The 11,942-nt window shown below is 34.9% G+C and overlaps 2 protein-coding genes and 1 pseudogene across 2 annotated transcripts; 1 reads left to right on the top strand and 2 right to left on the bottom strand.

Annotated features, from left to right (window-relative positions):
• Positions 1 to 676: 676 nt before the first annotated feature.
• On the bottom strand, positions 677 to 2,380 carry LOC21399273 (probable S-adenosylmethionine-dependent methyltransferase At5g38100). The gene is made up of 3 exons (XM_010111077.2): positions 2,252 to 2,380; positions 1,475 to 2,131; positions 677 to 1,212 (listed from the first exon to the last, which is right to left on the bottom strand). Exons 1-3 carry the CDS (start codon positions 2,330 to 2,332, stop codon positions 883 to 885), a joined length of 1,068 nt encoding a protein of 355 aa, XP_010109379.1. The 5' UTR covers positions 2,333 to 2,380; the 3' UTR covers positions 677 to 882.
• A 2,191-nt stretch (positions 2,381 to 4,571) lies between these two features.
• LOC112094079 (cytochrome P450 71D9-like) lies at positions 4,572 to 5,987 on the top strand. The gene is made up of 2 exons (XM_024174114.1): positions 4,572 to 5,154; positions 5,953 to 5,987. Exons 1-2 carry the CDS (start codon positions 4,572 to 4,574, stop codon positions 5,985 to 5,987), a joined length of 618 nt encoding a protein of 205 aa, XP_024029882.1.
• Positions 5,988 to 7,006: 1,019 nt separating this feature from the next.
• LOC21399272 lies at positions 7,007 to 8,529 on the bottom strand (annotated as a pseudogene).
• Positions 8,530 to 11,942: the final 3,413 nt, after the last annotated feature.

The raw sequence follows: 11,942 nt of genomic DNA, 5'->3' as shown, positions 1-11,942 counted from the left end.
GGGTAATGTGGACTGATCCATGTTGAAAGTGCGGTGGAGTAGCTCGCAGATCGATGTTGTGCTTATTTTGTGTGTGTGAACAAGATTCAATGTCCTTTGACTTTATCTGTAATGTCTGAGAAATTGTGCATTTCGCCGATTCGAGTTTAGAATTCGAGTTTTGCTACAATAAAAAGCTCTCAGAAACAGTTACATCTAATTTTTTTACTACAGTAAAAATCTCTCACACAAAATCACATCTCAATTCGAATTACAAACTCGAATCAGCGAAGTGAACGGGCCTATAATGTCTTATGCGGAAATACTGACCAAGAAACAAATTCATGTAGTGATTTTTCCAAATCAGCATCTCCAACAAAAGAGGACATATATTGTGATTAAGGTACATGTTTACCAAGATGAGCACAAAAAAAAAAAAAAAAAAAAACCAGAGCATGTTAACCGAACAGTACTGGAGGAATATGATGGGAAGGTAATTATGAATTTGAAAATAAAAGGAAAGGAATATTAATATGGATCACTTATTCACTTTGTAGTGTTTGCGTTAGAAAATGTAATGAAAAATAATCTGATTCCTTTAAGTGATTACTATACTTTAGGCGTGGAATTACTATAATGAATAGGACATTTTATGGAAGAAATCTAACTAAATGAAGCAAAAATATAGCTTCCTAAAATTTTATAGATCAGTACAAATATATATGACATTATCAATCATTTCGGAACTTATTCTTGAAGTGAAAACAAAGTCATTTTCACAATTAATTTACATCAAGCATATGAAATAAGCTGAACTTTTAAGTTCATTCAACTTGATTTATTTCCTTTTCTCTTCTAGTGTTTAAAACATTCATGCCGGAATGATTGTACAGCAAGATTCCTCTATTCGGTAGCTACGCGTTTGAGTAAAACAAATAGACTGATCGCGTTTCCCGAATCGTAAATGAAGGATGAGTTTTCTTCCAATTTCTTGTAGAATAAATCGAAGAGCTCATCTAAAATCTCCTCTCCGAAGTGCTCCTTTATTGTTCCTCCCATGCCAGCTCTCAAGGTAGACGAAATTTCTTTTGGTCGAGCCCTTTCTAGCGGTACGCTCTCAATTATTTCTATGCTGAAGCATCCTTGTCGTTTTACTACTGCTTCCATTTCTTGCGGAGACGCAAAATATGTTCCCACATTAAAGGAGTCCACAAGTTCATTGTTGATCATACCCTGTCTCCGGAAAGAACAAATTAATAAACTGTTTAAGAACATGCATAGCACATCTTCAGTGATCACATCTTCAGCTTAAGCTTTTGGGATGGAATGGTAAAATAACAAATATCAATAGAATTAAGGAAAATTTCCGCGTATGATTATGACATGGCTTATGCAAAGCGCAAGCAGGCAGAACATGAAATTGGGATACTATATGAATAGATAGTGATAGAACAGAGATTTTCATTTATTACAAAAGAGGGTAATCTTTGATTACCTTGTTCGCCACGTCCACGAGGCAGGACCCCAGGACTTCACATGTCCTGTTAACAAAGGCTTCGGAATGAGGAGTTCCGTTGGGGCGTCCGGGAACAATTAAGGCCAACAATCCACCATGAACAATCTCTTCTGCTCTGGTTTTAAGAAAGCTTTCCATGTCTTTGGCGTATTGAGTTTCATAAGCCTTTACAACTTCATCCGTAGAATTCGAATAGTGGATTCTTCCTTTGTTCCAAGCAGGAGATTTCCTGTCCATGACCTCTTTTGGCAATCTAGAAAAAACATTGGCAGCATATGAAGAGTGCACGAAGTGAAGGGAGGCTCTCGGAAATATTCGACCGTGGAAAGAACCCGGCACTCCCACGGCGAAATACCGCCTTTCCTGAGGGAGGGTTGTGAAAAGGTGATTGAAATCATTTGATGCATGATCATTGAAGAAGACTTGAAACTCTGGTGGATGAGAAATCTTTTCCTGGTTTTGAAACTTTTGTTCCAAAGCGTCGATTATGTTTTGCACCGCCACGAATGTGTTAGGCCCAGCTGCGCAACCCAAGTCAGCGAGTCGGAAGGTGTTTGAAGATGAAAGGATATCGGCATCAAGTTTCTCAGCAATCGACTTGTTTATCAGTTCTTTAGCAGCATCTGCAGCCTTTCTCTGAAAAATAGAAAATCGAGTAATTTTTTTTTGGTAAAGTTTCTTCCTCAAAAACCATGCATATTCCTGAAAATTGAGTTCAAATATATATTGCTGTAATATTTGAAGTGAAAATTGTACCTGAAAGTTGGAGTTCTTGCTATAGCTATATTGGCCACTTCCACCTGTTATTGTGTATGCAACTGCTTCTGTTTCTTCCATGACCTTCGTTCTAAATATGTGTCGTTTTTGCTTACTTATCGATTTCCAATTGTATCCTGAAAACTACAAACGAAGGCCATTATATATATATATATATATATATATATATATGATATATATGTCGGCTATGACTTATCTCTAACGTATTTAAAAGACTAAGTCAAAAAAATGTAACATGATCTTTCGAAACAGCACATTTTCTTGACTTGACTCAGTGGCCACCTAAACTAGGAAAAGGCGTAAACCTCTCATTTTTATTTATTATTTTTGGAGGAAAATGTGTCCCAAATTAAAGAGATACATAATGAAATGCTCAAAGAGAGTAAATGTGTACCAAGATTTAATAACGAAAAGCTGAAAAAGCACGACACATACGGCTCTTTAAATAACTCTACAATCGATGGAAAACGTCGATCAATCATGACTAGGAGACCTATATAAACCATATTAGTTCACTCACAATATTGTCGAGAACAAAATCAAGCACGGAAATAAACAAATTATAGTGACATTCAACTAACACCTAACATTAACTTTAAGAAAAGTCAAATGTGAAGACTGGTCATATAATATTGTTTTATCATTTCAACATTCTGAATTGAATAGAATATAAGGACTAGTCATATTATATGTTGTCATTATGGAGTAAGGAATATACTTTTGATAAAAGATGTAATCACTCATTACACAAAACATGCACTATTTGCTTGTTAGATTCAAAACAACTTAATCGGAGAGAGATTTTATTTAAATATTTTCCATAAATCTTCTTGATTGGAGAGAGATTTTATTTAAATATTGTTCATAAATCTAGTTGAACAAGAAAGAAATTGTTTTCTTCTTTTTTGTTTATTTTATTTATTATATTTCTTTGCTCAACAAAGGAACTTTAATTATCGAATTTGCCTGCATTACAAGAACTATGTGATCGACAACTCAGTACGTAAGCAGTAAATTAACTTTCACTTTCAAAATACATCTTTTTAACTTTAAGGCCTTATTGTATAACGTTAATCATGTATTATTAGAACCCCTTATATGTGATCCCTATCTTGAAAACTCTTATTATTTAATGATTTGGCCATTATCATTTTAACTATTAGTTCATAATCACAAACGTAAGCTATAACATCATACTCAGAAAACACTTTTAAAATCACATAAAAGCAAGTCAACATTAATATATATAAACTAAAAAACTTTTTTTACATACTACTTTCAGGTGATGCCGTGCAAGATCTGCCTAGAAACTTTTTGCTCCAAAATAGAAGGCTCTATTTTTCTTTCGCACTCTTTCTTCTTCGTCTTCCTTTTTCTTTTTTCATCTTTCCTTTTCTTCTTTGTTTTCATTTCTTCACGTTTCTGTCGGTCCTCTCTACTGTTCCCACGCGTTTATGTGCTTAGAAAGCCACATATATAATAACACATAATATTTAGTATCAAGTTCGATTGAATTGTAAGCCCTTGTGGCTTATGAAGATATCCTTGTCATGCTAATATACAAAAGGCGAAAACTATTTTATTGACGTACACCTCATGCTTACATTTTCTATCCTTATCTCCTTCATTAGGTCACCTCCTACTTAAGTTGATAAAACTATTCTATCACTAAGCTAACTCTTACTTTCTATCTTTCCACATCTGAATCTCCTTATCTTTGCTAATAAAATATATAAAGATAATAAAAATATCATATTCCTTATAATGGTCTACAAAGACAAATTTCCATTAAGTCTATTTCTTAACTAATTAGCTTGAAGCTCAAAAATGGTGAGTATTACGAAATGGGATTTGATTGTTTCCCCTTACATTTTCTAATAACTTAAACACTGTAAATGAAATCAACGATCATATGTACTAATCAATAAAATACCTTATCAAAACAAATAAATAAAATAAAATAAAAAACTACAAGAGACACGTCATGTACTGATTGAAGTGGAAAATATAATTTCTTACACATAACACATAAAAACAAGAAACATTGCAATTGATGAGATCACAGTACTGTCCTATTATGGGAGAAACTTCTTGATCACATGCTTCATGCGATCAAACTTTCAAACAAATTGGTCCAAACAAATCACTCTTATCTAAGAAAATTAACACACTCTATTTATATATCTAGACCTCAAGAAACAAGATCCTAGATGAAGCAACAATATTAATCACAACCAAAAATCTAAACTAATTATAAGCCTGTCAGTTCTGCTAGCAACTCCAGTACTGCACTTTCAACATGGAGCTCAAATTACCCTCTTTTGCAAACCTTTTCACCTTCTTCCTCTTTGTGTTTATGTTGTTGAAGATATTTGCAAAAAGGGCAAAAATCGTCAGCTCATCTTCAAAACTACCCCCAGGAACAAGGAAGCTCTCCTTTGTGGGAAATATGCTCCAGCTTCTTGGTTCCGATTTAGCTCATCATACATTTAGAGACTTGGCAATTAAACATGGACCCTTTGTGTACCTGAAGATCGGACAAGTTCCAACTGTAGTAGTTTTATCACCGGAGTTCGCCAAGGAGGTCTTGAGAACCCATGACACTAATTTTGCATTTAGGCCCCGGATACTTTTCTCACAGATTGTGTTATATGATTGTAATGACATTTCCTTCGCTCCGTATGGTGAATTTTGGAAACAGCTACGAAAGATTTGTATGCAAGAGCTCTTAAGCACAGCAAGAGTTCAATCTTTCAAACGCATTAGAGAAGAAGAGGTGTTCAATCTTATGGAATGGGTTGCTTCAAATGTTGGATCTGCTATAAATCTCACAAAGAGAATACAATATACAACATATAGCATCATTTCGTGGGCAGCCCTTGGTGAGAAAAACAACACACTTATACTAAATTTCAACAATTTCAAAACTCATGATCCAGTTTCAATATCTATAATCCAAAATTCAAATTATATACTAATTCTAAAATCTATAAATCAAAATTCAAAATCTAAAATCTATAATCCAAAATTCAAACAACAAAAAAACCCAAACATTTTAAACTAAAAAACACAATAAATATACAAAAAACTTATAAAGTTCAAAACTCACTAAAACGGTGGCTGAAAATGACAGAATTAAGTGGGAGGAACCGGGCAAACGGCGACGGCAGCGGCGTCGGTGGCGGAATTTGGCGGCGAGGGCAGGTAGTTTGTTTCTTACACTTTTTTTAATGAAAAAACAATGAAAATCTTTAAAACTTATGATAAAGACTGATTTTGTGAGGATTTAGAAGGGAATAGGGGAATGTTTTCGGACACTACAACAAATATCATTATTAATAGCTGACCAAAAATGCTATTAAGCACTACCAATAGCATTTTGTGGAGTGCTAGGACATCGTGCGCTATTAAAAGTCCTACAAAAACATAGCGTTCTAAGAACGCTTTGAAAAATGCTACAGAATTGAGATCTTATAGCATTTTAGACATGTTATTTTCAGCCTCTTACAACTATTTAGCCTTATTACAGTACAGATCAATAGCTTTTCTCTCTTGTTATGTTCTAACTCCTATAGCTTTTTAAAATTATTATTGAATAGTTTAACAATCCTAAAACTAGTACAAACTAACGTTCTATCTATTTTTATTATATTAATATCCTTTTGAATTCATTTAAATAGATGGTGATTCCGAGCAACATCTTACATCCAAATAGGAACATTCAAATTAAAACATAAAACATTCAATGTAATAATTGTGATTAGTATCTATCAAGTTGGCAATAAGATGTCTACAACATAAGTCACACCATTTGTCCAAAATCTTAACATTCAAAACAAGTAAAGAATACAGAGAAATAGCTAGAGATATCAAAATATCCAAAACGTCTAGCTAAATGAAGATCCTGACCCATTTTTTACCGGCATAATCAAGAACGAGCAACAATACTCGATCAGTTTTCATATCAACTCAATTAAAACATAAAAAGTCAACCAAGTGTGCAAAAGCTCGAGATCAACAGTTGGGGGTAAGAAACTTACTAATTTACCAAGTGCAATTAGAAAGTGCATTCCACTTATATCTTCACGAGATTTCAAGTAGTAACGGCTACTTGCGACGACAGACTCAAGTCGCTTGGAAATAATCCATCTTGACAAAATGCTAAATGAAATTGTGAAGTAAATAATCCATCTGGAGAAAATGCTCTAACAAAAAAGTCATCTCCACTATTTAACCTGTAAGAAAGTGATCCATCCTCAAAACAATGATCAATTATGCTAAAACTTCCACCATTTAACCTGTCAATAAAGTAAGAACTAGTTACACTATGCACAACTACATAGCTAAGTTGCATAGTTGGAGAAAGCTGCATTAGTCTTCGTTGCCTACATACAAACTCTGAAAAGAAAAAAACGTGCTATCACAATCTTGCAAAAATGAAGACAAAAATAGATTCATTTAAGCTTTAAAATATAATGGTTTACTGAGAAAATATTTGCATGAATTAGAGATTGGTCATACCCCTTTAAAATTTTATCGGCAGGCCATGTCATATTACTTGAAAGTGCTTCTTCAATTGTACGCATCTCACTTGTAGGCCTCCACAAGACAGCATCCGGTTTTTTTGCGACATCGACCCATACTCGAACTGCATTCGGTCCAAGAGGTACATGGTGAACTCAGTCTTTCGGGTTGCTTGGCATCAAACCCCCTTGAACAACAACTTCCCCGGTTTCAACCGGGTCTTAGTTTATCAGGAGAATCTCCCACATAAATATTGTAGTATCCATTGAAATGCAAAAAATGGGACAAAAATACATATACAATGCAGAGCTCCGCTAACAACAACCTGTATAACCAGCTGGCATAGAAGAGCAAAATTATGATGAGACAAAATATTTTCATTCATAAGATGAAAAACAATTACATGCTTTGCTCCACATGCTACATAGTTGAGAATCTCAACATGATATGAACATGTACTATATCTTTCTTCATTTTCTTTTCTCGGTAGGGCCCGTAAGGGCAGGAGGGAATGTATCGATTACTTTAATATCATGTTTAAATCCACTTAAAGGAGTGGTTCTAATAAGAGCTATTTAGATTTCGCTATCTTGGTATGCCTTTGATGACAAGGAAGTCCATGCCGATGAAAGGGCAGAAACATCTAAAATTCCAACGAGTTACTGGGATTTTTATCAACTATCAAGAGGTTTATAGGTAAAGGATGCTTAGCTAAGCAAAGATGGTCCACTAAATAAGATATTAGTCCACTCAAATCAGCAAAAAACATTTAATGAACACTTACAAAAGTACTCTTTCTAAGTACAGCATTATATGTCCGATGCATAGTTCAGAAACAGATGTAACCTGCATTGATCACTCCATTGGACCTTGCAAATCCAGAAAGAGCAAACCAAAGAACGACAATATTATTTCTCCCAGATATCAAGTGATACAATCCTCCAATTGAAAATAGAGCATACAAACTCTCCGAATATCTGCGTGGGCAAAAAGGCAAAATGAAAATCTCAGCTTTGTAATCTTTTACATCAATCAATTTAGAACGGAAAACAGAAACAACTATTACATTGAGGAATATAATATGGAAGTTGGATTGAAGCAAAACGAGATTGAAGCTCTAAATGCCGCATCCCGGTCCTTCAAAATGGCAACTGAAAGCCTATTATAGTGACCAAAAAAAAAAAGAGCAAGACATCAGAATTCACACTAAAAAACTATGACAGGTCTAACAAAGCTTGACAAAGTTTCTAAATTTATGGTGCTAAATAACTAACTTACTGATAAATGTAAACCACTGCAAAGACAAAGGCAATGTTGTTGATCACATAACCGGATAGTCCCAAAACAGCTCTTTGCCCTATAACTGGAACCAATGGAGCAAAAACTGAAACAGAAATCCGCCATTAAAACGCAACGTCAAACGAAACGAAGAGAATTGCGTAATTTCCAATTAGGTACAAATCGAAAGCCCGAATCTTTGGGGTCGAACCTATTCATAGGAAGAAGGAGATGCAAAGGGGAAGCAGAGGTAAGAAGGCGTAGGACTGCTCGTACTCGTAGCCACACTGCGCGATCTGGACGAAGTAGACGTTGTCCCAGATGATGCTGGACTCGATTGCGGACGCCAAGGAAGGCCAAAAAAGGCGATGCTCTTGAGGTGGCGGCAAGGTGGTTTTGGAAAGGCAATTGAGGTTGAGCGGCACGGAGGTGTCATAGTGGCTGAGGAGGCTCATAAAGGAACAAAAAAGCCCGTCCAAGAAAAGAGAAAAAACAAAAGGCTCTTCGACATAATAGGGGAAGAGGGAAGTTAGGGCTTTTTGTGACGACCCTCCTATGAGGCCGCCACCGTAACTTGAACTTTAACTTGTAGTTACTGGGGTTTCTTAAAATTTGCGGAACATTTTTTTTTTCTTTAAACATAAGAAGGAATATTTTCATAATTCGTAACAATAATTTCAAAAGAATGAATCACTAAATTACTTAAAGCTTTTCTTAATTTAGTTAAGATAAAACCTTCTAAAAATATCTTTCGAACTGAGTGACATTTGAATTCTTGTTTCACATACTCTTTAAAAGTCTTTCTAAAACTAGCCATTACATTCAGGCCATCTAATTTGACCTTAAAACGAATTTCGTGAGAAATCTTAAATTCAAGTACTTCTTAAAGTCCTTTCAAAATCAATCATTTAAACCGTCATGTGGAAAATTCGTTTATTTGTTGCATGCACTATTGCAACGTTCTAAAACTTAAAAACTCAAGACTAGGGTTGTTAGCTACAACCTCAGTTCTCTTAACATACATATGTACATATACTTTTTAAACATACGTGCTTGAAACCTTTGAATCATATATACATATACATGATTTTACTTTAACTTACTGTGAAAGATTTAATTGTGAGTGGTATCCATTCCCATCTCCACCATTCGTCCGCCGCTCGCCATTGCCCTTCAAGAATTACTGATAGGTTTCTTACCTACAGCATGAACATATCTGATTGAGCTTTCGCTCAGCAAGTAGGAACTATCTCTCGCAAAATAACTGTAAGTTCACATGTATAAATATGCATGAGCTGATTATGCTTAATTATGATGTCTTATCATAGTCTTATTATCTTATCTTATCTTTCTTACTGATGGGCCCGAGTGCTCGCGTACCACTTGCGCGCAATCATCAGAACGTGAGGGTTTGCAAGGTCCCCCAAGACACCGTGATTATAACTTGAATGCCTCCCTTGAGTCGGATGACATTATTGTTATTTTCTTTTTTTCTCCCTTGTGGAGCTTGAGTTACCTCCCTTGTGGAGGCTGGTACGGCACTCAATTGATATTATTCTTATAAGTTCCTCTTGACTTATTAAGGTGTATGCAATATGACATAGCATAGCATACTATAACATGGAATGTACTCAAACGCATATACTTCATGTGCACTGCTTAAGTGTATGCAGTATGATCTAGCATAGTATACATAACATTAAATTAACTCGAACACATATAATTCATGTACACTGCTTATGTGTATGCATCATGACATAGCATCGCATACAATACTTAAAGCATAAACATGCATATATATCACGTGTAACTTTTTCTTTAAAATCTATTCATACTGTAGGCGAGATTCCTACTTACCTGATTTACAGAGCTGGAATCCACTTTTCGCCAAACAACCTATTCTCTTACTTGCTTACTTCTGAAAATGAACACCCATTGAGAGTGTGAGATTATCTGTCGTTTGCTATTTTATTTTAGTAGCTTAAGAAGGAAATCTAGCCCATTACTTAAGGCATGTATTCCTTTCCTTTACTGAAGGATAATTTACTATAAGGATCAATTTATTAAATCCTCAAAATCTTATTTTCCTTAATTGCCCTTAGCATACTTATGTCTAGGTTGAAAATCATTTACCCAATCTAGTAACTTATTCTCCATAATTTTTCCTCATTGGACTCATTATATTATTAAGGCCCAATTCGGCCTAAAAACTTATTCACGGCATTCTAGCTCTTAGGCCATTGAAATTTAAACTCTAACAGAGTTTCTTAATTTAATGTGGGCGTTGGACCCACATCAAATCCTCGAATTTCTAAGGACCTATCGTGTTGGGCTTGTAAGTGCCCGTCGGGATGTTTTGCTCGAAAACTATTAAGCTTTTAAAAGAACTATCATTCAATTTTTATGAAATGATAACTCACTCATTTAGTTACAAGCACTAAAGTCCCGTTGTAAAATCTCTTTTCGAATATCGACTTTTGAAAACTATTCCCCAAGTCGTTTTACGGTTGGCTTGTAAACCACCATGAAACTATGTTGTAGAAACTCCTTTTTCTTGAAATCTTTCTTCATGGCTATTCCTCATTAAAGTGAGGTCTAAAACTATATTATTTTACTGAAATTCTATCTCGGGTTCTTTTATAACTTTTTGTTGAAACCGACACTGTTTTAGTTTTGTCTCGTTAAAAACTGTGCAGTTTTTGAAATCTACGTTTTACTATATCTTCGAGTCGGATTTCAAAATTTTGTTCTTCATGAAAATTTCTCATCTCGTCGAGATCTAAAATTGTCATTTTTTGTGAAAGTTGAAATTCGGCCTCTATAGGCCCCGTTTGGCTGAAAGCCGTAGCTGCTGCTTTTCTTGAAACTGTTTTAGTCAAAAACTGTGCCGTTTTGGGAATCTGTGTTTTAGTACCTCTTAGGTTCGGATTTTGAAAATCTTTTCTTCATCAAATTTCTTCATCTCGTCGAAATATAAAATTTTCACTTTTGTGAAAAATCGAGATTCCGCCTCTAAGAGTCCCGTTTGGTTGAACCAGTGGCTGCCAGTTTTTTTTTTCGAAACTGTGTTGGACAGCTTGTCCATTTTTGCAAAATGACTTCAAACTTGGTTTTAGAGTTAAAATGGGGTTTTGTCACAGCCACATAAAATGTTCAAAACATAAAGGGCTACAAGTTTAAGCTTTGGAACACCTAAAAATCTTGCTCTAGGGTTCTCACTTCCGTGTTCAAAGCAACCGGAAAATTTTTCCTCTAAGCAAAAATAAGCAACTTAGATTAAACATAAGCATACCATATAAAACTAACCTCAAAACTCACACAACCAACATAAAACTCACACACCCTTATTACAACTTATTTCCTTGAGAATCACAATTTACATAAATGGATTCTCAAACTTAAACTTTGCTAGAAAATAATTGAAAAGAGTTCAAGAAGTTACCCTTGAAGAACTCTTTCTTGAGAGCCATTTAGATCCTTCTCTTCTTCTCCAAGGTTTGTTAATGGCTTGAAACTATAAGAGTATAAGGAAATTTGAGAAGAATATTTCTCTATTTCAAACTTTCCCAAAACATGAAAAAGAGAGGATTTAGAGTTTCTTTACCCTTAGAGGAATGCTTGACTAGTCTACTCCTAGAATCCCTTAATCTCCTTCTTCTTCTTCTATGGTGTGCTAGGGGCTCAAGATTTGGAGAGTGGGAGAAAATATTTGAGAGGAAATGGAGAGTGTGTGGCCGGATTTTTGAGTGGGAAAAAGCTAGGAGAAAAAAAAAATGAAGCTTATCCTATGTTGGTTCCTTTTATAGGCAACTTGGAAACTATTTTTTTAACACCAATTCCACTCCATCATTCAACCAAATTTTTGGTT

Source organism: Morus notabilis, unplaced genomic scaffold (genome assembly GCF_000414095.1).
Source record: "Morus notabilis unplaced genomic scaffold, ASM41409v2 Scaffold623, whole genome shotgun sequence".
Lineage (NCBI taxonomy): Eukaryota > Viridiplantae > Streptophyta > Magnoliopsida > Rosales > Moraceae > Morus > Morus notabilis.
This window is presented reverse-complemented; position numbering and strand designations above follow the sequence as displayed.

What these genes read in the sequence shown, in the direction of transcription:
- LOC21399273 (XM_010111077.2), bottom strand. Translation starts at nt 2,332, where the DNA reads ATGGAAGAAACAGAAGCAGTTGCATACACAATAACAGGTGGAAGTGGC. An exon ending in GCAAGAACTCCAACTTTCAG is followed by an intron (nt 2,132 to 2,251) that starts GTACAATTTTCA and finishes TCTATTTTTCAG; the next exon opens with AGAAAGGCTGCAGATGCTGC. An exon ending in TCGTGGACGTGGCGAACAAG is followed by an intron (nt 1,213 to 1,474) that starts GTAATCAAAGAT and finishes TTCCGGAGACAG; the next exon opens with GGTATGATCAACAATGAACT.
- LOC112094079 (XM_024174114.1), top strand. Translation starts at nt 4,572, where the DNA reads ATGGAGCTCAAATTACCCTCTTTTGCAAACCTTTTCACCTTCTTCCTC. An exon ending in CATTTCGTGGGCAGCCCTTG is followed by an intron (nt 5,155 to 5,952) that starts GTGAGAAAAACA and finishes TCATTTAAATAG; the next exon opens with ATGGTGATTCCGAGCAACAT.